This window comes from Amblyomma americanum, chromosome 3, assembly GCF_052857255.1.
Source record: "Amblyomma americanum isolate KBUSLIRL-KWMA chromosome 3, ASM5285725v1, whole genome shotgun sequence".
Lineage (NCBI taxonomy): Eukaryota > Metazoa > Arthropoda > Arachnida > Ixodida > Ixodidae > Amblyomma > Amblyomma americanum.
Window position 1 is genome coordinate 83,763,139 of NC_135499.1, and position 23,863 is coordinate 83,787,001.

Consider the following 23,863-nt stretch of genomic DNA (forward strand, 5'->3'; position numbering starts at 1 on the left):
TGGAGCTCTTAAATCAATGCAGCTCCAAAGCTCCTAACCAAATCGTGACAGCCTATTTACGAACCATGGCAGATACAGCGGGCGAACGCAACGAGGCTATACATATACCACTACGGATGTCAAACTTTTCGAGCCTGAGCTGTTCATTTTTACATTTCTAATTTATTTAGAGATTCAACACGTTCTGTTTCCACTGCGTTTAAATAAAAAGTTGCATCGGCAAACTCCCACACGGCAACTTCAGAAGTGCTGAACTAGCCCGAGGTCAGGTTAGCTCCAGGAAGCGGAAGGTTCCGCTCGTCTGCGCGGCTGTTTCCACTCGTGTACGAGGGGGTTCTCGACGGGGGTCACCGCGCCTTTGCGCGCGAGACACGCGCTGACGACGTTCGATGCCCTGGACATCCATCAGTAAGTGTCGCCCTGCGTGCCTGCGAGTTGTCAGAAAGTGACCCCACCGAGAGCGATGGCGCGTAGTCGAACAAACCTCCTCCCCTGGAAAGTGAAGCGCGGAAGGGTCCCCGCGGATGCACACATCATGCACCCATGCACCCGCATCGACGACACACTCCGCTTCTTTGAACGCCTCAGCGTAAGGATGCGTTCTTCTTATTGTTTGAATCCGTGCTTTCCGTGGCGCAGACGACGTCGTCTAACCGTAAGATGCCGTGTTCACCTGCTGCCGAAAGAGCATACCTTGGCCACGTGGGCTCGGCGCATAATAGCGTTTGGGCTAGTCGGTTTCTTGCATGCACCTTTGCGCTATTCGAGAGGCGTCGATAGGAGTGCTGTGTTTGACCCTCCAAATACTGTCTACGCCTCTTGAATAGCGAAAACATATGCAAGACCACACAGGGACACTCTCGGGGGCGGAGTGCTCGTCTCGTATTCTTCGCTTGTGTGGATTACGAAGAGCTTGGGAGCCTTTTATTGTACCACTCCCTATAGCCCAACGTCGCTTAATAAGAAGGGCGAAACATGCAGACTTAGCGGCTACTATTTACGCAGGTACCAGAGTCGCTTTGGGACCTTAAACCCCTAATAAACCAAATTTATAGATCTTTCTTCCCACGGGCCCACGAACAGCGGCTGCCTGGAGAAATGTTCGCAGCCTACACGGCCTCTTCCGCGAGAACTGCAACGTCTTGATCGCGTGTGCCCGTCATACGCACCGGAGTAGCAGGGTCCCCTGGAGGCCGCCTCGAGCCCGTTGCGCAGCCGGTACCGGGCCTCGGTCAGCTGGCACACGTTGTCGTAGGTGACGCCGTCGGTGCCGCACACGGGCTCCTGGCGCGAGCACACGCACAGCGCTTCGGCGGGGTCTCCGGGGGCCAGGTCGCGGCGCAGCCGGCACTCCAGGTCCTCGCCGCACGGCCCGTCCACGAGGCTGCCCTTCACCGACCGGTGGTAGCAGCGCCGGCCCTCGCGCTGACCGCACACCATGCAGCAGCCGCACGCGTCTTGAACGATGCCGGCCAGGCACTGGCCGCTCGGAGGCTCGCACCGGTCCAGGTCGCAAGGCCCGCACTCCTTGCGCGACGACGCCGGCGCCAGCAGGCCGCACAGCGCGAGCAGCAGCAACGGGGTGCAGTGGACGGCTCTCATGGCGGTGGATCGCTCTGGGATCTGCCTGCTACGAGTGGCGACTGCGGACTGGCCGCTGCAAGTGTGTTCGCCTACGGTCTAGCCGGCCGTAGATTCGAAGAAACGAGAGCGGAGTCTGCGACAACGCTGTGACGTGGGCGCGCTCCGGGCGGGTCCTCTGTTCGCCGTTTGGGACGTTTTGTCTTGAGCGGGCGGGGCTGCCGGGGAGAGGAGCACGCAGGGAGGAAGGAAAAGAGATGCGTTGCCTGTCGCGCGCGCCCTCAGATGGCGCGACAGTCGAGCAGCGAAACCGAATGCGCCGCATTTCTGGTTTGTCACGACTTTCCATTTCGTGGCCGCCATGGTCCTCGACAACGGTTGGTACTAATGTCAGGAACAGGTTAGGATCTTTCTTCTCTGACCTTCATTTTCCGCTCGCGTAGGCATAGTAAACTAAGCATACTGTTCCTGGGCGCGCTTCTGGAACCAGAATGTGGTTGAGCTACGTGCCAACAGATGGCGCCACCATCGATGCGTTAATTTGTTGTTTTTGGTGGTTGCTATAAACTTGCTGCGTTGTTGAATTCGCTTTCTTTTTACCTTCTTTCGCATCACCGTCGAATCTCCAACCATCTGTGCCCGGTACCTTGACGCTCTATTGGATGCTGCTTCCGCCGACGAATCTTCGACTCTCAGCCCACGTATGCAACGCGGAGGCGCGCGAGAGAGGTGGAGGTTGCAGCAGCGCTTTGGAAACAAGTAACCCAGAAGAGAAAGCGCACTTAGCAACGAAAGGCAGCGGTGGTTGAGAGACGGAGGGAGGAACTAATCAACCCGTGCCAAGCAAAACACCGACTCTCTCCTGCGAGGAAGGGAGCAGCACGAGTAACAAGAAACCCCGCTGGAAAGGAAAGCCTAGCTTACGCGCCGGCGGTCGCCCAGCCGGGGGCGCTGAGAAAGCAGAAAACGGGCTTAGGAGCGCGGGAAATGAAAATACATGAAAACGGATGAAACAGGAGCGGCTGGGGCAGCGAAGAAGCTGGCACAGCGCCCACCCGGCAGCAGCGGGGCTGGGGTGCTGGGGCGTAGGTCGCGCGGTGCGCCGCAGCCGCCAGCGAGGGAATACGAAACTCGCTGCCTGGGGCTAGTTCGAACGAACAAATGTATATGCACCTGTCTTTCAGCTGTGACTTTATTTATTTATTTATTAGTTTAGCAATACTGTGATGCCTTCTTCAGGATTACAGTCGGGAGAATCGGAGCGGGGATCGGGACTTCCTGAACAGGCCTCTTGTTCGGTTCAGATTTCGGGTTGACCCCCTTTTTGAGCAAGATAGTTTCCGTGGGAAAACCGCGTTCGTCTCCTCCTTTGGAGAAAAAAAAAAATAAAAGTAATGCAATACGCAAAATAGGCACGAGTTGCCATTTCCAAATCAAGCATTTAAATCGCAAGTTAAACGCGCGCACCCAGGACCCTCGTAATCGAGCCACGACACAGAAAACTACGCGCGGAGACAACCGCGCCTTGAGAGAAGGGATCAAGAGGAAATGAAAGGGGGGTCAGGAGAAAGAGGCGTCAAGTAGTGGTTCCAGATTTCAAAGCCTGAGAAATACGTTTAGGGACCCTTCTCCAGGGGCGATTGAGAGATGGGTGACCACACGAAGTTGTTTAATGTTCAGCGAGTCGCACAGCAATCGGCTGACTTCGTTTCGCCTCCCTGGAAATTTGGCCGCCGCATCGGGCCGAATTCGAGTATTGGAGTGAAGCAATGCTTTATTTCCGCTACCCCAGCTCAGGTGCTTCAGTATCGATGGCAGATGCCGGGGCTAGCAAAAATAGTTTCCTTCCTTTTTAATATTCTTTTAATAAAAAAATCACTACAAAAAAAAAGCAAAATGGAAAGAAAACATTCTTTCACTCCGTCCTTCCTGCCGTCTTTCGCAGCGCGGTTCAAGTAGCCCACTCAAAGCGAGGCAGTTACTGCGCCTTTACTGATAGCCAATTATTACCAGGTGAGTCGTCCTTACAATGAAACAAAAAGCTGATGCGCGAAAAGGACAGCATCGACAGCATTTTGCAATGCTACACCATGCGAAGATCGGTGCAGGTGGCGCCATCCCTCGAGCAGAGCGAAAAAAGGCTGTCGCTTGTTTTTCTCTCTTTGCTGCTGGCTGCGCAGTTGGTCGCCGAGGGCGTCTGCTCTGAGCGTCGCCGACGGCTGCTTCGGCGCTCAGCGAAAAACACCGGAAGAATGCCGCCGATAAGCAGCAGCGATCAGCTGACGTCTCCAAACACCGCGAACACACACTAACCGACAAGTGGGCGGCGCAGCTTCGGCGAGGGCGGTCACGTACCGACCACACGAAAGCTCAGCGCGATCGGGCAGATCGGGGCTGTTCGCAGAGGCACCACCACTCAACGGGGCGTGGCGCTGCCCCGTTTCTGCAAAGCACACGCACTAACAGGCCACGTACACAGGATGGCAACAAGCCCCGAAAGAAGGCGGTAATGCAGTCTTTTTATTTATATTATTACGAGCACATATGCGCGAGCGACACCGCATATTCGGCTGACGACAGTCTCGCACAATCTGAACCGTCTCAACAAACACAACACTTTAAAATGGGCAACAACGCGCGAAATAAAAACAAGGTCGACTCTGGTGGGGGCGATGGTGAGGAACAAACTCAGGGGCCTAAATCACCGAAAATAAAAAAAAGGAAGGGGGGGAGTCGCGAATGATTTGGTTGGAGGTGGAGGTAGAGGTGTTCGCTCGTGATGCTATGAGTGTGCACTCGCAAACGCGCGGCCTGGCGTGCGCCTTTCGAACAAAAAGTTCAGAAATCGAATCGAAAAACCGGGGGTCGGGCAGAGGCGTTTAAAAGCCGCGGTGGTCCTTGCGTGAAGATCGAGGGCGATCCGGTCGTCTGTCTGCGGTTGACTCCCGACGACGAGCCTTCGGTACAAACGTCGACGCGCGCGCGTTATACCGAAGTGGGGCGGGAGGGGAGATCACCGCTGCTCGCACAGTCGTGTCCACCACGGCGAATAATTTCCTACAGGCTAGGGCACGCCTTGCTGTAGCGCCGCGCTCCGGGCCTCGGCGACCCTGTCCCTGACACTGACGCAGTCGCAGTCCCTCAGGTAGAAGCGCAGCGGCTTGGCTGCCGACTCGCGGCCCGTGCCTTCGATGCCGACGCGGCGTGAGACGACGATCTCCTCGGGCGGCACGTCCCCTTCGCCGTCGGCCCGCTCCAACCACAGCGCCTGGCTGTCGGGCAGGAACTCCTTGTTCAGCGCCTCCTTGGTGATGTTCATGGCAAGGCACAGCTTGGAGGGGCCGTTGCAGAGCTCGAACAACTTGAGCTTGCGGCCAGCGTCCTTGCGCTTGGCGCCGCGCAGGCGCCTCATCAGGTCGACGCCTTGCAAAGGGACGGCGCTGCGCAGCAGCACGGCCGCGCCATCGCCGTCGCTCGAGATGTTGAAGCAATGGTAGACGCCGTACGCCACGTACACGTAAGCCGTGCCGGGGTCCATGAACATGGGCTCGTTGCGCTCGGTGCGCCGGCCGTTGTACGAGTGCGACGCCTGGTCGTCGCAGCCGAGGTAGCACTCTGTCTCGACGATGCGGCACTTCAGCACCGTGCCATCTGCCAGCCGCCGCACGAGGATCTTGCCCAGGAGGCGCTTGGCCAGCGCCTGGCAGTCGACGCCGTAGAAGCGCCGGCTGAGCCGCGGCGAGGACGCCGCGCCTCCGACCGCTGGCTCGTGCCAGAAGCGGCTCACCTCGAGCTGCGCCGCGCGCCGCTTGCTCGAGCCGCTCGCCGGCTCCGGGCGCTCTTCGTCGCTGCCGTAGTCGTCGCCGAGGGGCCTCTTGGCCGAGGAGGCCGCGGCGCGGACCGGCGTGGCCGCCCGGGCGTCACCATTCATCGCAAATCGAAGCGCGAGCTCCGGCCCCGAGCACCGCCTGCGAGGCGGCCGCCATCTTGGAGTAGAGAAAGGAGGGGCGCGAGAAGCGCAGTGTAGGCAGACTGGCTCCGCGCGGGCGTTCGGATTTTAGTTTGTTGTTTACTTGCACTGTTTACTTCGCGTACAATTTCTCTGTTTCTTTTCGTCAAGGTAATCAGTGATTACGAAGAGGCTTCGTAATTGGCCAAAGTAAATTAATCAGATGCCATTATAACGGTTCTAACGAAAATTAGCGATGCACAAAGCGACTGAGAACGCGTGCATATATCTTACCGCGAGTAGAAGTTCTTGAACTTGCTTTCTACTAGCTGTTATCCGAGAGCTGTCGCGACAGACTACATGCAAGGGGCAGCGAGCGAGTGTTTTATACCCTGTTACAGCAACATATACGATGGTGTATTGCGGTCATAAATACATTTGCGCCCAACGAAATAGGTGCGCGCGCTTATCATTGTGCGAGTTAGGCCCTTTGCAACAGCGACAGCAAAACATTTCTTGCAGACTAGGTCCGATGAAAGGCGACAGAGACTCCAGCCAGATTACACATTACGCCAAACGCGTCTTATCAGCGGAATCGTTCTGCTTCAATTGCCTCGACCTTGCGCTAGCTGGATTGTTGTTTACAATACCCAGCGCGACACTCGGCAAAAAATGAAGATTGTGGTGTGAACTTTGCTGCTAATCTATAAACGTACCTTAATTACACATGCACCATATATACACTGCTCCTGCCGCTGCTTATTTACAGATGCTTGACTCCCATGGCGACAAAAATCTCCGTGCAGGACGTACGTGACTAGCGTCTTTTGAAATATGTAGCTGATTGTCACTTCTTACTCACCGAAGATTAGTCTGTCATTTCAATTCTGCTATATCGCTGTAACACGATCAATTTTATTGCCAATTTGACAAGTGCACTTACCTTGAAAGAAAGACAAGTGACGGCCACCAAACTTCATGGGCGTACAAAAGAAAGCGAAACCGAAACTATAAATGGCGAAAGCGGAAACAGTTATTAGCTCCGATTGCAAACACACGTGCTGAGCATGCCTGCATAGTTCGCATCTGTCTAATCGAGCCAGTTGAGCCCGTCAGTGGGGAAGCCGGTTTCTCATCTGCCCTTCTCCTACAGGCACCCCTCCCAATCAGCGGCATGCCTTAGGAAGGAAGTGGCGGCCAACGCAGGGTTCAAGTGTACGACTGCGGTTTAATCTCGCCGTCTCCAAGGGCTCCACATCCGCTACCGCTGCGTCGCTTTCGTTTTGCCGTGCGCTTCGAGGGGGGTGACGGAGTACGCAACGCCTGCAAGGAAGAGTGTGCGGTTTTATTATCGTTCTTTTTACTTCTCGCCGTGGACGCTGCGCCTCGTTTCGTCACGTTTTTACTTAGCCCGGCCGGTCATATTTCGGCCTGTTCCGGGATCGTTACACTCTCCTCTTGTGCGCGCCCGTCGACCGGGAACTGCATGTGTGGTGCGCAGCTAGGTGATCTCGTGGCTGGAGAGCTTCGCTTCGATGAGGTCGTCGTAAGCGACGTGAGTAGCGTATTTCTACAGCCTCGAAGCTGGTGCAGGAGAGATGGCTGCACAAGGGGTGCAGTGCGCCACTTGCACCCAGTATGAAGTGGAGAGGCCGAAGTTCTTTCGACTGACTCAGCTCTCCAGGCAAGGCAAGTGATCAGCGCGTTGGCCGAGCTTATCGCGCTCTCAGCCATCGCTTACCAAATGTGTCATATAGCTGAAGTGCTTGGCGGGCAGGTACAATAATATTTCACAAGAGAAATGCAGCACACGAGTAGTGCGCCTTGCCGTCGAACTGGCTTGATATCTCCGCAGCCAGAGGAAGCGCAGGAAGCGAGTGCGCTGTTATCGTTGCTGCTGCAGCGGTGAGGCGTTTGACGGTTTGAGGTGTGTCTGTGTGTGTTGTTTTTGCACTGGCGCGCTGCACGCGCCGGCGGTTGCAGCACTTCAGCGGAACGGTTGTCCAATTAAGTAGGCGCTGCAAGCCCGTGCGATAGCAGCGCGGAAATGTGAAGCGAAGCACGCGCTCGGACCAGGTACTACACACTCCTGAGTCACGTCGCGCAGTAGTGCATATGTGTAGTGCATACGTCTTCATGTCGTACGCAATGCCCTGTATGCGTTATTTCAGTATAAACTTTCTGTGATGGTCACTTTGTATTAAAGTTACTGCATACAATTAGAGTAAAAAAAAAGATCAGTAATCATTTTTGTGACAAAATTAAAAAGGAGAACAGTTCCCTGTATGGAGATTGTCCAGCCATAGTAAGAGGACTCTTAGCAAATAACAATAGGATAAATACTCTGTCTGTCTGTGTGTGTGTGTGTGTGTGTGTGTGTGTGTGTGTGTGTGTGTGTGTGTGTGTGTGTGTGTGTGTGTGTGTGTGTGTGTGTGTGTGCGTGTGTGCGTGCGTGCGTGCGTGCGTGCGTGTGTGTGCGTGCGTGCGTGTGTGTGTGTGTGTGTGTGTGTGTGTGTGTGTGTGTGTGTGTGTGTGTGTGTGTGTGTGTGTGTGTGTGTGTGTGTTGGGACAGCATAAAGACGGCGTGCTTGAACAAGGAATTTCACATTTGTGTTGTTGTCGTTCTCTCTTTGTTGCATAGGATTGCTTATGCATATGTGCTAATCACGCATCTCCAGACGAAACACAGAGTGGAAGCTGAAATCCAACAAATTGCATTTACTGATGTGACAGGTGGGGAGGGTGTGCGTAGGCTATTGTGCAGTGACACATGAGGATGTCTCTGTAGAAGCAGCAGTGTCCATGAATATGCAATGCTGTTTCAGCCGTGAAGGATTATGAAGACCTGCGATCCTGCTATGATGAGCTTAAGCAGCATTACCAAGAGCAACAGAGTCTTGCCAAGAAGTACCGCAATGAGGTATTACATTTTTCCTTTGCTGTCCATGTTGATCGTGACATGTTCATTAACTGCCTTGCATGCCATTAAGAAGCATATGAGACGTGGCCAGTATGAAATTCAACTGTTTGAACTTGCATTGTCCTAGTTGGGTGAAAGAATTGGGGGGCTTGCATAACTTGCTCGAGGTCTTTCTGTGGTTGACGGAGGGTGTTGATGAGTTGATGTTTAAGGTCAGTGGCACTTCAATGTGGTGAGCCGCGGTAATTAGCAAGGGCAGAGCCAAAACAGTGACTGGCATCTCTTTGCTAATACGTTGGGCATTACGGCATATTGGGCTGCTTGGTTAACCTTGCAGATTTAGTGCAATGAAGGATGGTGGAAGGAAGGTCATCAGTGCCTGTATCATCTATTCTTCACTGTGTTTCATTTTCGTTGCAAGATGTCCATATCAAACATGCTCAAAGAGAACGTTTTGGTTCCAGGCAGTGTGCCACAAATCATTTTACTTACTTGAAATGCCTTACAGGTCCGTAGGACGTTCTGTTAGTAAGACATCAATGGACTTCACAGAATACAAGCTAACGGAGCACTGCAAGCACTCACTGTGTGGAATAAAGTAACAAACCATACACTGCTTACACAACTGAGATGCTAGGTTCAACACGCAGAGATCATTTGGATCATTTGTATTGTAATGTACAGGTACCCTGCTTGGCAGTGCATTATATATATGTATATGTGCATGAAGCATGCATATTGTACAGGAAGCGGGCCATATTATGTGCTTACATGTTCAGAATTTTCTGCTAGCACTGGAAATTCTTTTGGTCTGTCAGAGGGAAGCTTCTGCTGTGTTTCCATGAGCACACAGGTACTTGCGCTTTGGAGGAACACAGCTTGGTTTCATCAAATGCTGTGTTACTAATCAGCTGCGTATGTTGCAAAAGATGAGTGGTGTCTGTGTGGAAAACCGTTTGGAAACTCCAAATGGTACTAACGCAATGCTTTCCATTGAGTACATCTCATTTTTGGACAGCTATGGGCTGCTGCCACATTTCATACATTTAGGCGAGCGGCTGGGCACGCATATCAAGGTGAATATTGTAGGTTTGATGGTGGCATAGAAATGGGCCCTCTTTATGACTCCCTTCTCCTATTTTGTCATGGACAGCTCAAAGAAAAGCATGCTTAAGATTGTTTGCCTCTCTCAGAATGTCATTAAAAGGTACCTTGTTAGGTAGTTTTCAGTGGAGGTCTTCAAGAGATCTTTGAAGTTGACCGTGAAAGTAATCAAGAAATACTGTCTCCTACTCATCTAAAGGAAAATTTTCATGGCCAACCTAGCAGCGCTGTGTTTGTCTCTTTCTCAGTCCCGCCTTTCGTGCGCTGTGCCTTCATTTAGTACTTCATCTAGCAGTTAGGTTGGCATTTATGGAAATAAATGTTCTGTGTAGCTGTGTAAAATGAATCTGGTGTGTAAGGTTGTTGGATAAATCTTGTGCGTAAGGGTGTTGGGTTAGATTAAATCTATGTTTTTAAAGCAAAAGCTTTACTAAACTATGTCGGTGGGGATTGTGTCCGCAAATTGTTTCGGCAGCAGTTGTGGGCAACTCAGAAGAGGTAGCATCAAACGAGTGGCTGTAATCGAAAGAGGATGATGTGAGGATGATGCCAGAAAAAACATTTTCAAAATCGTATGAATAGTTAATTAATTAGTGCCGAAAATGTCCAAAAAGTGGGCGGGGCCAGAGCAAAAGTGTCGCAAAATTTGAAAACGCCGGAAGTAGGCCGAGCTACAGCGTAGCGCCAAATTTGAAAAACTGGAAGTGTGGACGGAGCCAAAGCATGGCGCCAGGTTTGAAAACTCGAAATGGGCAATCACGTGACCATCGATAAGTGATCGATACGTAACCAGAAGATAGAAAAAAAAAGAATGATAAATTAGAGGCAATTAGGTAATTAATCAGAAGCAAAAGGTAATGGACGGGTAAATAGACTGGATGGGTATATAGTGAGTGGGCGGGAACGAAGAGTGGCGGAAGATTTGAAAACTCAAAATGGTTGCGGGGATGAAACGAGGGTATAATCAGAATTAATCGATAAGCAATCAATCAAGTGAATTAGAAAACAACCATGGCACCAAATTTGAAAGGCGACCAGTGTCGAGGAGGCGTCAACGCTTTTGCATTCTTCCAATGCAAGTAGCCGCAGTAATCTCTTTAATGCTGACAAAATTGTTGATATGTTTTGAGCACATTGTGCTTATTGACTGATCAGGCAGCTGGTGAAACATTGTTAGTAAATAAGAAATCATATTGTGCTGAACCAATTTTTCAGGGGTCAGTAAGTAAATCTAGCTGTCATTCATTTTTGATGGTAGTACTAATGATATATACAGACAATACCACACAAAACTAACTTAAGACAAGAAAGTTGCTCACCATTCTATTTTTCTTTTCCATCATCGTGCATCTCTTACCTGGAAAACATAAGTCATGAGTAATTTCGTTGACTATAGCTGATGCATAGTATTTTAATGTCTTCATAGCACAATGTTTAAAACCATAGTTTAGAAGGATGTTCTGTCTTTCTCAAGCGATAACTTCACTCACTGGGATTTTGTAACCATGTGGGCGATAATACCGTGTCAGCTCTACAAAATAAAATGACTCATGGATTTGGGAACATCTGATGCATCACACTTTTCTTCCATGTCGGCTGATTGCTGTTTGGTGCTATGGTATTCACATTTCTCCTTATTAATAAATATAAGCTTTGTTTCTTTCAATCTTAAGAGTGGCCATGCAGGATGTGTAATAGGGTGTGTTGAAAAAACATATAGTATTGCTTTATAAATTGTGAGGTGAAGTGGAGATCCAAACTGTCATGGCTGCAATGGTCCATATCATTTTAGAAAGGTCAAGCTAACGTCTTTCAGCACGCCAAAGTTGCTGTTCAAAACTTTGAAATGAATGCCATCACATTTAGACAATTAAATATGCTTCAACTGGCAGATGATCTTTTATAGATTATCCCCTGGCAACAGTGCCAGATACACAAGGTGTCTGCATGCTCATTTCACTCAATACTGAAGATGATTATTTACTGCTGTGCTGCACAAATTTCTTGTTGTGTGTAAAAAATATCAGGTGTATATCTAACGGGTGTCTAGGCTTTTTTATCCTAAACATTCTTTTTCGACAGAAGCACTTTTTCGCTGTCCAATAATTGATTCACCATGTGCCGTTTTATTTTTATGTCATGTTTGTTTGGCAAAGTACTGGAGTCAGATAGGCTTATGACCTGCCACTTTTTTGCAGTTACTAGATTACACAACGCATAGCACTTTTCCTTGGAGCATTGTTTTGGATCTTTTTTTCATTTCTGCCATTCCTTGTTTTTTATTTAGCAAATCTCACTTAACTCATGAGCCCATTGATAAGTCAGGGTGGAAATTCGGGCTAGTTACTTTCCTTGCATCATAAAAAAGAGTAGTGCTACAGACGAGGACAAAGAAATAACAAGGACGAGTACACGTCCTCTCTCATTTTTTTTGTCCTCGTCTGTAGTGCTACTCTGTTTTATGATGGTGTTGATAAGGCTTCTTCTTTTGACGTTTATCCGTTTTAGTTTACTCTTTGTATGTTATGAAATATTTCAACAGCTCTGTATAAGCCGGTGTGATGTTGTAAATTAAAAAGGAGCACCAGCTAATAATGTGAATTAATTGACCCCTATTCTATTTTATTTGAGGAAGTTATCACACCAAAAGTGCCTCCATTGTTAGTTTCAGTGTAATTCCCAATTAATGTGCCACTTTTTGCCTAATAATGCGACAAACATGCTCCTGGTTTTCTAAGTAAATGATATTGTAGCAAAATATGAATTCGGAAACCATCAGATAAAAGAGTTCCAAATGAGAGGCTTGTTATTAAAGGGACTATGCAATAAATTAATTGAGATTACGCAAAGCAGACGAGAGATATGCATTCGATCACTCGTCACCCCAGTGCAAGAATTTTTGAGCTAGCATCAACAAGAGCGAAGATATAGACAATTAAAAATTACGCTCCTCCTCTCCCCCCTCAACTCATACACGAGGAGCACCAGAAAAAAATAAAGAAAACAGCTCTGGGACTGGGCCCCGCCCATGAATATGTCATCCGCTGACGTTTATTTTGCAACTTCCGGCTATCGCTCCTAGCCCCCCAGCAGCAGCGTCGGCGGCGTGGCGGCATCTCTCCGGTCTCTTCTCCTTCCTGGATTGCGGCACGCGCTGGGTTTCTTTGCTTGTCATCTGTGGTAATAAACCCGGACCTCGAGGTGCGACTGCTCGCTTTTACGGCCGCGATGGGCATCGAGTCCTATGCGTGCCCACAAAGAGCCTTGCGAGTGGTTCCGGAACTCCCGACAGAAGGAGGCGGCAGAGGAAAATTGAAACCATATGCGCGAAAGCAATGCCCTGGCCCGCGCTTGCCCGAGAGGGTCAGGCGGCGGCACGAGCAGACGATTTTCACGGCTACCGGAAGTGTGCCCGTGACGTCGTGGCTGCCGTGGCTTTAGTGAATGACAGCGTGTGGTGGCCTGGCGACGTCATGGGTAGTGTGACGTCTTTCTTCCACGATTTTAGTTCCAAAATCGGTCACTACGAGCACACCAATCGGCCCGCAAATTTAAAAAAATACGGTTTTTAAAAGTTCATAATAAATTGCTGGCTCAATTTCGAAGACTCATACTTGGTGTGAATGCTTCTTAGCATCATTTCTAAGCATTGAAAACATTTAGAAGTGACTTTTTATTTGTTGCATAGTCTCTTTAAATACATGATATGGAAGCTAGCAGCCACCAGAACCAAGGAAGTATATGTGATTGTTTTTTTTAAATTTGTGGAGTCGATCAATGGGAAATTATAGTAAGCATTATATGCCTGAAAGATAATTGATCAGGAAGTAGGAAAAAACATAATGCCCAAACATGGCCCAAAACATGGCCCAAATGCTGATGGTTTAATCATGCAATGTAATGAATTTTTAGCTAAGCTATCCACATGGTCCAAGTTAAACAGACTTCAAATCAATTGCACTAAAACTAAAGCTATTATATTCCGCGCTAAAAACAAATTAGTTGAAATAAATCACACTATAACCTATGAGCACCAAGAAATTGAAATCGTTGACAACCATAAAATATTAGGTGTACATTTTTCCTCACATCTAACCTGGGATGCTCACATTGATCACCTTCGTAAAAAACTTTCCTCGATTACAGGAGTTATATCGCGCTGTCGTACTGTACTTCCACCCAAGATAAAACTTCAAGTATATCATGCTTTGTTTAACTCTCATTTAAGATACTGCAGTCTAGTTTGGTGCACAACCACAAAAACCAATTTAAATAAACTCCTGGTTTTACAGAAAAAATCATCCGTTACATAGCAAATATTGAGCCCATGGAAACTACAAAGGGTGCATTTAAATCATTCAATATCATAAGTGTAGACAAGTTGTATGAATTTCGCCTATTACAGTCAATCTACTTTTCCTCCCCTGAAGTTACTAACCTTCTAAAGTCCTTGGCATCCTTAGAGCGACGAAATATTAGCGTGCAAACAAGAAATGTTGATGCGTGGGCAGTTCCTCATTTTCGTACATTTTATAAATATCAGTCACTTACCCATAACGTCCCTACAATACTAAACAAATATAGACACACAGTGGGCTTGAACAAAAAACAATTACATTCCTGTTTTGTGCAGTTGTGATCCATTAATTTTTGTTTGTTGTTTCCGCGTATGTGCTTTTCAGTTGTTTTATTTTGGTTTCAGTTCATTACTGGTAGCTTTATGTGATTGACATCATTATTACCTGTCACAGTAACTGTTTTATTATTTCCCTATTACTGTCTACCTATGTACTATTCATCTATTATGTTTCTATTCTTTACGCTGCTGCCTTGTAATGGTCTCTTGGGCCTCGTCAAGCTTTTGTGTAGCTTTTAGCCCAAGAGACCATCCAGTTGTCTTCTGGAAATAAATAAAGATAATAATAAAAAAATAATAATCATATGAACATACTACATCTGCTGCTATAGACAAGGGTAGCACTGGCGAATACTCTAGAGTTTAAGGTTACATGCAACACAACTAAAATCGAACGTAGAAGGTTGGAGAGCTGCTGTCATAGCTCATTTGCTTGAGCACCCATACGGAGGTCGTGAGCTCAGATTCCACTGGCAGCATGTCGTTGTTTTAATGCAAGAGTGTTAGTACCCCCATGTTGGAAAAAATGGTCTGGCATCAGTGCGGGCAGCCGTTTGAAGCTTCGCAGCCAGAAATCCCCTGCGAAGCAACCTATGTGGGCCACCTGAGTCACGTGACCTTGAGGCGTCGTCACAACCTGCCCACTGGATTGTGAGCAAACTGACCACCGTGGCAGGTGGCAGTTAATTTAGTGATTGATTGGTTACGAGAGGTTGCTCTTGGCGAGCAACCAGGGTCGTGCAAGCCCCTCCAGTGGCAGCACCTGCCATCGGAGAGCAGTGGCGCATCGCTTAATCACTGCATCACTGCTCCAGAAGTGGTATGAGAACTCCCAGCTATTTATGAATGTAAGGCAGAGAATGAACAATTCCTCATCTGTGAGCATTAACCCATTAATGCTATTACTTCATACCTTTAAGTGTCAATTTTTTCTTCTACTTTTTGATCAATCATCTTACAAGCTTATGATGATTACTTATTTCCCATTTATCACCGCCAAAAATTTAAAAAAATATATTCCCATATGCTTTCTGCGGTTTTGGTGGCTGTTGGCTTTTTTCACATGTGCATTTGGTAAAGTAAGTCTTAGATATTCTTTTCTGTATTTGCTAATGTAGCAATAAAAAGTGCTTTTCATTCATGTTCTTTTGGATAAAGGGATGCAATTAATCTTGGAACGTATTGCCATTCATATAAGGCAGCCTATGAAATGCACATTATGTAACATCTTTATTGCACATTTCTTTTGCTAAGAGAAGCACTGACTGCCTATGTATGAATGAAGCTGACAGTAATTCTGTTTGGCTCCCACCTATCTGTTATAAATACCATCACAAGGCTCCCTTTACAGGGCTCATGGCATAATACATACCAAAAAAACCTGACCAAAACATATTCGCCTATTATGGGCACATGTTCACTTCAGAATAATAGCACCAAATGGAACTGTAGTACCCTTTAGCAACAATTTTGACTTATCCCATTTTTCATTGAGACTTCTAATCTTCACATATGATGAACTGAACTCATGGCTCCATTTCACATTTTTATAATGTTTTTAGCTCCTCTTAGTGCTTTCCCCGGTTTCATGGTGCCAGCGTTCGCAAGCCAGGTGTAATTCTGCCAGCAGTCTTGTCAACATGAAATATGTTGCTTCTGTGCCAGTAGTAGCAAAACGGGTTTGTTTTTCTAAGCGTGCTGGCAGTGATGGCTTGCCTGGGAAACTTTACACCAAGGTGGCATGGCGTGATCATAAGGCCGTGACTGCTACCTAAAATAAGAAAAAAAATGTCAATACCAAACTTGTTTGTAAAAAAAAATCTTCGATTCTAGACCACAGCTAATGCTCAGATGTTGACTTTGCACAATCGTAATCCTTCTGTGAATCTCTTTTTTTAAACTTCACTTCTGAATCCACATATCACACATAAGTTGGTTGGAATCTTTTTTTTCTGTGTTTTGGGCCTAGGCAGAGCATCTGTTGCCTGCTTCTCAGGCACCAGTACGTTCAGATTTTATCTGAGATCTCTCAAAGCCTAGGCAGCGTTATGTTTATATAAAGCAACTGATTTACATCATGAAGCAATTTCACTGGGAATGCTGGTAATCTCTGAAAGAAGCATCTCGGGTTGCTTTTTTGTTTTGGTGGTAATGGGCAGCTTAGTGACGCCTTGCTTTTAACGTCTTCCAGTTGGGTCAAAGCTGATATTGAGACATTGCATGAGAAGTTTTGCATTTGCAGTGGAAATGATGTTAATTAAGTGCTCACTGCTTTTAGCTCATGAAGGGTACCCGTCTTAGATGCTGTAGAGAGGCTTTATATGTCCACGAGATTTGGTCCTTTCAGGTACAGTCTAGCGTGGTTTGGAGGTGATTGCTTTGGTTCTAGCTAAACCAAACCGATAAATTTTTCCTGTCGTGACTGTCACTTAGTCCACAACAAATGTGATGGTGCAAGATAGACGAATCCTTTGGCTAGCTAAGCTCATGTATTTGCTGCGGCCTTCTTGCTAATATAAAGCATGTAGAGCATTTTAAGCTGAGTGGCGTAAGTGTGAAGTGATCACCTTCAAATCACGTCAGACTGTGCATCCATTTAATATTTGTGGTTTGCTGGGTTAAACGCATTACTTCATCCTTGATAGGTATTTGTAATTTCAGCAGAATAGAAGCCGGCCGCAGGTGCCAGCAGCTGTTACACTGCCTTTGTGTTTACCGCATGCTGATTAGACATCTAAAACACAGCTGGCACAAGGAACTGGCCTGTGGTCATTTCTTGGCAACCGAGGGCTCTGTTACATTTTGACGGCATGGCTTTTTGATGGGAAAGGGTGTAAGCTCATTACTTGGTTTTCAAACATGAAGGAAAACAATGAAGGTGCACTAATTGAAACGGAATGTATTGCAACATGGCTTCACCCAAAAGTGTTGTGTCTGCCTCGTGTCCTCTGCAGAATGCCTCCCTGCAGCTCAGGGTGCAGGAGCAGCAAGAGGCGCTCAGCACCCTGCAGAATGGTGAGCCGCCTTTGTGCTTGCCTGTTTGCTTTTTACCACGTACTGCTCTGGTGTCCAAGAACCGCATCTGCAATGGTTTTCATACTTAAGATTCGGTAACAATTTGTTTTAAAGCGAAAGCTTTACTAGGCTATGTCGGCGGGGCCGTGTCTGTGAAATGTGCTGGCAGCAGTTGTGGGCAACGCAGAAGAGGTAGCGTCAAATAAGTGGTTGTAATCGAAAGAGGGTGATGTGAGGATGCTGCCCAAAAAAATATTTTCGAAATCGGGTGGATAGTTAATAATTAGAGCCAAAAATATCCAAACAATGGGTGGGGCCAGAGCAGATGTGCTGCGAAATTTGAAAACGCCTAAAGTAGGCGGAGCTACAGCATAGCGCCAAATTTGAAAAACCAGAAGTGTGGACGGAGCCGAAGCGTGGCGCCATGTTTGAAAACTCGAAATGGGCAATCATGTGGCCAGTGATAAGTGATCAGTACGTAACCAGGAGGTAGAAAAAAAAAAAAGATAAGTTAGAGGCAGTTAGGTAAATAATGAGAAGCAAAAGGTAATGGACGGGTACATGGTGAGCGGGCGGGAACGAAGCATGGTGGAAAACTTGAGAACTCGAAATGGTTGCCGGGATGAAACGAGGGTATAATCAGAGTTAATTGATAGCCAATCAATCAAGTGAATGAGAAAACAACCATGGCGCCAAATTTGAATGGCGACCAGTGTCGAGGAGGCGTCAACACTTTTGCATTCCTCCGGTGCGGGTAGCCGTAGTGATCTCTAATTTTTTACCTATGTGGCTCTGGCTGTTGTGTTCAGCCAGTGTATGCACAGTGGGGTGCCATTTATGAAACTCATAATGGGAAGCATTATGAACTCATATCTTATCTTAACTTACAGGAAACTAGGAATACTTGGGAAGCTGTAGTTAAACTGTGTGATATTTCTTCATTTTGCAATGTAAAATGCTTGGCCTATGCCATCACTGCCATTCACTGGTTTGCCTGTGTGAAATGGACTGTACAAATTTTGACTTGATTGATGATCTCTGCTAGAAGTCTCTTCTGCTACAGGGGTTAAGAAATCTGATAGGAAAATAAGTGAATCGAATTGGTAATTAACACTATTCAAATGCTCACTTCAGCTGCACCCAAGCAGCCTGACTCTACATCAGCGCAAGAAAAGTAACTGTGAAATTAAGAGACCATTCTCAGAGCATGTGATATTTGCACCAGCTGTGACCTGCTAGCAAATGTAACATGGTGTGTGTGCCATATGTTTGCTTCCATTTGAATTGTGGGATTGAACCCTGAGCTGCAAGCTGGGAATTATGACCAGCAGAGGCATTGAGACTTTTGCAGGTGAACAATAAAGGCCCAGCAAAAATATTAGAACAGAATTGATTATTTTGTCCACACAAACCATGTATCACAAGACATGCGTTGTGCATAAACTTTAGTGCAAGTTAGGTTGTTTTGTAGGTCAGGAACCTTTCAATATTATTTGTAATTCTTTTGCTTGGAGCCTTCTCTGATGTGAGAGGTGTACTCTTTTGCCTGTGCATTTTATTGGCTTGAGTGGAAAGTAGTCGATAGAACATTGCCAGATAGATGTTTGGTAGATATTGGTTTTTTTTTGCAGCCTTACGATGGAAGGAGGGACGTAGCATGCCCACATAATCAACTGAAGACTTGAAATGGAGGCATAGGTTGGTGACGGTGAACATGGTTTATAGGGGTTTAACTTCCCAAAGCAACGCGGGCTATGAGGGACGCCGTAGTGAAGGGCTCTGGAAATTTCGACCACCTGGGGTTCTTTAACGTGCACTGACATCGCACAGCACACGGGCCTCTAGAATTTTGCCTCCATTGAAATTCGACCACCGCGGCTGGGACCGAACCTGCATCTTTCGGGTCAGCAGCCGAGCGCCACAGCCACTGAGCCACCGCGGTGGCGGTGATGGTTGGTAGGAAGATCTCGTTTAAAAACAGCCAGTGAAAGAACGTGAAATAAGCCTAAAGCGAGAAAAAAGGAACAGCAAATTAATTACGTCTTGAGAATTGAGTCAACTAGTAATCGTTTACATGTGCAGAGTAGCCATCAATTTGACCTATTTTCTTGTCAGCATTAGACAGCTAAACATTAATAACACATGGAGCAGTATAATGACATCTCAACATGTAAACTTGTTGACAGTTAAACAAAACATTTGTAAGGCTGGCTGTTAATTGCCCCCCCCCCGGTATCTTTTGTTGTACACCTCATAAGCAAATAAGGCTTTTCTCCTCTCCTCCCACTGTGGTATGTCCCGTGGGTTCTGACTCGCACGTCTACTTCTTGCCTCGTTATCAATAGTGACAGTTGTTCGGGATGCGAAGCTATGGTGATGCGGCCACTGTGCCTGTGATAAGTGCTCCCAGTGTATTTCCTGTGTTGCTATCACTAACAGGATGTGTTAACTCTGGCAAAAAATAAAAAATTAAATTGTGATGACTCAAAAACACAAATGGATTTCTGTCCCGTGCTCACATGTGTCTGTTATCGGCAGAACGCGAGACAATGCAGGCGTTGGAAATGTAATAAGGCCTCTGTTTAGGTAGCTGAATGCAGTTCAGTTCCTTGTGTGTGAGCGTGCATGCGTACAGCCAACAATTCACATCCTTTGTGATCATGGAAGGCAGTCATGGCACACATTAGGGGCAGGCAGCATTGGTGTGCTTGGTTTGTGAGGGGTGAACGTGGACACGGTGTTTTGTTTGAGCTTCTTCAGGAGTGTTGTGAGCTTATGTGAGTGTGGATGGTGTGGGGTTCGTTGTCGCAGCCTCGGAAGCTGTGTGCGAAGAGTACGGGATGCTCCGGAACCAGTACAATGCCGAGACCAAGGCCACGTCCAAAGTGCTCAAGAAAGCCACTCAGGTTGGTGGTGTCCTCTCCTCAGTTGACTTCTGTTTTATGGCTTGTGTTTAAAAGAAAAGCAGGGACCTTCGATCAGTATTTTTTTGATCGGGCATTCACTGTCATAGACGAGGCACAGCCCAGTGCCACTTCCATCATTCCACTGTGCGTCACATTTGCAGACTGCCTTTCAGCACACTGCGGTTTCAGCTAGCCTTTGTTTCAGGCTGAGCTTCAGTGCAGCTTTGTCTTTCTTCCAGGTCATAAATGTGGAGGCTAATGAACTATGGAAAGAAAAATGATAGGTGTAACGTTAAGAGACAGAAAGAAGGCAGGATGGGTTAGGAATCAAACACGGGTTAATGACATGCCAGTCAAAATGAAGAGGAAGAAATGGGCTTGGGCAGGGCATGTAATGCGAAGGCAAGATAATTGATGGTCTTTAAGAGTAACGGACTGGATTCCAAGTGAACGCAAGTGTAGCAGGGGGTGGCAGAAAGTTAAGTGGGCAGATGAGATCAAGAAGTTTGCGGGGGTAAGGTGGCTGCAGCTGGCACAGGACAGGGTTAATTCAAGAGACATATGGAAGAGGCTTTTGCCCTGCAAAGGGCATAGTCAGGCTGATGGTGATGATGATGTGTGTCATGTCATCTTTCACTGATGCCCTGGTTATCGCATCATATTAGGCTTGAAGTTGACTTTTCATCTGCAGGGCATACACTGACAAGTTAATGGTGGCTCTAAAACCTGTCTAATCTGCTCTTTCTCACCACATCGATGTTTATTGGAACCGTGATGAATTTTTCTTGTGTGACCTTATCATGTTCACTGTGGTCTTCCAGAAAGGAGCATTATTTCATTGAACTGGGTCAAAGGTGTAGTGTTAACTGAAAATGTTAAATTTTAACACTGATGGTAGCCGATGCATATCATCACAGCAGCTTAGCTTAGCTGTCATGAGGCTTCATAGCGGCATTCTGTGCTCCTTTATTGCTGTTGTATAGCTTAGACATCACAGTAACAAAGACCTGCTTCACTACACTGTGCACACCAGGAAGTAGTGACCGTGATGGGGAATTGCAGAAATTTGCTGCAGCTCTATGGCCCTGATGTTCAGGCGATTTGAGCTCATCATGCTCAATATAACCTCGCTATCTGTCACTGTCTGATGTATGTATGTCTTATCTTTTTATCTTTGGTCATCTTTGGAAAGCCAGCAGAAGAGATAACATTGATAACTGCATGATGGTATCAGTGCTTTTTTGCTTGTTTCTTTCAAAAATGCATATGCATGCTTGCTGGAACTACGGAATGTTTGTGCTCATCATTTGTGCAAGTGAAGCCCTGCTTTCTATTTTGATTTTGACTTTTGCTGTTTGAGGTTTTAGAAGCCTGATTGTTCCTGTGTGAGCACTTGCTTTCAAAGGCAAGGGAAAATGAAAGTGTTCACTAGGCCATGTCTCCTATCAGGCCGTGTGGCAGTGGTGTGGCAGTGAGATGGGGGGGGGGGGGGGGGGGGGGATTTTTTGGTTTATATTTTGAGAGCATTAGCTTTTATATTTGCTTGTTTCGCATCTCTTTCTTTGTCCACTCTCAGATTTAAAGATGGCAGCTAAGTCACGTGATCTGATCGTAGCCGTAACACCTCAGGTCAGCAAAATGTGACCCCCCATCACGTGGCTGCGCGCGCGCAGCTGTTGGGCCATCACAGCGGGCCGGTTTACCCCCCTGTGCTGGTGTCCTGCTATACATATTACCGCCTGAGCGGGTGCCAAGACTGGTGCCACTTAGTGTCACCATTAATGACAAAACTGTGGCCCATCCGCTTGTCTCAGAGCATTCGGAGTGGTGGCAAATGAATTGGCACAGATCAGCGCACAAAGTTCTTAGTCGGGTTGAAACCTGGTGTGTGTGAGGAATTCGTACCAACAACCTTTGTTCGGCGCAGAAAGTTCGTAGTTGGTTTGAAGCCTTGTGTGTTGGAGGGATTCGCAATGATGACCTTTGTTCCTCGAAAGTGTAATAGGGGCGACCTTCGGAGGGCTGTGGCGGACGAACCAGTGGTTTTAGAGGGATGGGGCGGTACCAAGAATCGTCATTTCGTGATGTATGCGTTGGTATTTAAATTTATCGAAAACGTAGGTGAAAACAACTTAACTAACGCTCTTCATTTGATATCGCATTCACGAATCATTCGTTTAAATTTTTTTATCCTGCAGATTATGTAGGTCAATGACCTTTGCTAAACTGCACAGCAAGAGAGAAACTAAGCATTAGAGGTGGGTGACTGTCAGTGAATGTAACATGCTTTTGCTACATGGGTACTTTCAAGTGCTGTTTGATTCGATTAATATTTGGGAAATTGCCTTGCTAAATCACTCAGGAGGTGAGCTGCAAAGCATGGTAAATTAGTTAGACAGGCAGAGCAGAATGGTAGGTATTAAAATGAACATGCCGAAAAACCAAAGTAATGTTCAACGGTCTCGCAAGGAAACAGCAGTTCACAATAGGCATTGAGGTGCTAGAGGTGGTTATGGAATATGTCTACTTAGGGCAGGTAGTGACCGCTGATCCATACCATGAGAGGGAAATAACTAGGAGAATAAAAATGGGGTGGAGTTCATATAGCAGGTTCTCTCAGATCATGAATGGCAGTTTACCAATACCCCTCATGAGAAAAGTATGCAACAGTTGTATCTTACTGGTACTCATCTATAGGGCAGAAATGTGGAGGCTAACGAAAAGGGTTCAGCTTAAATTAAGCTCAATGCAGCAAGCTATGGAAAGAAAAATGATAGGTGTAACATTAAGGGATCGGAAGCGGGCAGAGTGGGTGAGGGAACAAACACATGTCCTAGTCGAAATCAGGAGAAAGAAATGGGCTTGGGCAGGTCATGTAGTGTGAAGGCAAGATAACCGCTCGTCCTTAAGGGTAACGAAGTGGATTCCAAGAGAAGGCAAGCGTCGCAGCAGATTTTGAAGTTTGCGGGGATGCGGTGGCCACAGCTGGCAAAGGACAGGGTTAATGGAGAGACATGGGAGAGACCCTTGCCCTGCAGTGGCCGTAGTCAGGCTGGTGATGAAGATGATGATATTGATATTGGTATTTGGGACTGTGAATAGAATTCAAACTCAATGGAGTTCCACAGTGCTGCATTATGTATCCAAGGGCAGTCAAAATGTTCAGCATTTACTCATTGTATTGCAGTCACACTGCTACTGTCAAGTTTTGTTTTGATAACCTCAGTTGAATCTTTGAAGCATGTAGGTGGGTTCTGTATGGGATGTCGTTGATAGCAACAAAAAGTTATGAACGTCATTTTTCCTGCGAGTTATGGCTGAAAGTTTTTTTGGGCTATTTTTATCGGCGCCTATGCTTCTTCCATCCACTGTGTGGCAACACTGGTTTTTCGTCACACTATGTACTCATAGTTGTCCGTTTGCTCGTGTTGTGCATGTGCCATATTTGCTGCTTACAATCATAAATGATGTGGAAAGAGGCTTTTCCACTGAAAGCTTTCATTTACATTTGAGGATGGTTTGTACTATGACACTGAGGAGGCAAAATCAAACGAGACCGAATGTTACCATCAGAGGTGGCATGTTGTGTAGGCTAGAGTAAACAAGAAAAATAACTACTTTATTTGATGTATGTTAAAATTACTTGATTTCAAACACCTTATTTACTTGTAATTTTTTCGTTTTCCAAATAACTATGCGAAGACACTTCGCATGAGGGTATATGTCTTGCAGTTCAAAGGCATTTATAGAAC

General features: G+C 46.8%; 3 protein-coding genes across 3 annotated transcripts in view; 1 reads left to right on the top strand and 2 right to left on the bottom strand.

Annotated features, from left to right (window-relative positions):
* LOC144124712 (insulin-like growth factor-binding protein-related protein 1) overlaps window positions 1-4,063 on the bottom strand; it is a 34,392-nt gene extending 30,329 nt beyond the window's left edge. Inside the window, exon 1 of the mRNA XM_077657558.1 lies at window positions 1,170-4,063. Coding sequence (XP_077513684.1) covers window positions 1,170-1,602 — 433 coding nt within the window. The 5' untranslated portion in view covers window positions 1,603-4,063. The remainder of the gene's footprint in view (window positions 1-1,169) is intronic.
* Window positions 4,064-4,645: 582 nt separating this feature from the next.
* On the bottom strand, window positions 4,646-5,512 carry LOC144124711 (uncharacterized). Its single transcript, XM_077657557.1, has one exon. The coding sequence runs from the start codon at window positions 5,510-5,512 to the stop codon at window positions 4,646-4,648; it is 867 nt and encodes a 288-aa protein (XP_077513683.1).
* A 383-nt stretch (window positions 5,513-5,895) lies between these two features.
* The window catches only part of LOC144124710 (shootin-1-like), a 61,337-nt gene continuing 43,369 nt past the window's right edge, over window positions 5,896-23,863 (top strand). Inside the window, exons 1-4 of the mRNA XM_077657556.1 lie at window positions 5,896-7,219; window positions 8,356-8,450; window positions 17,145-17,205; window positions 20,017-20,111. Coding sequence (XP_077513682.1) covers window positions 7,129-7,219; window positions 8,356-8,450; window positions 17,145-17,205; window positions 20,017-20,111 — 342 coding nt within the window. The 5' untranslated portion in view covers window positions 5,896-7,128. The remainder of the gene's footprint in view (window positions 7,220-8,355; window positions 8,451-17,144; window positions 17,206-20,016; window positions 20,112-23,863) is intronic.

Coding starts and splice junctions, on each gene's coding strand:
- LOC144124711 (XM_077657557.1), bottom strand. CDS start 5,512: ATGAATGGTGACGCCCGGGCGGCCACGCCGGTCCGCGCCGCGGCCTCC.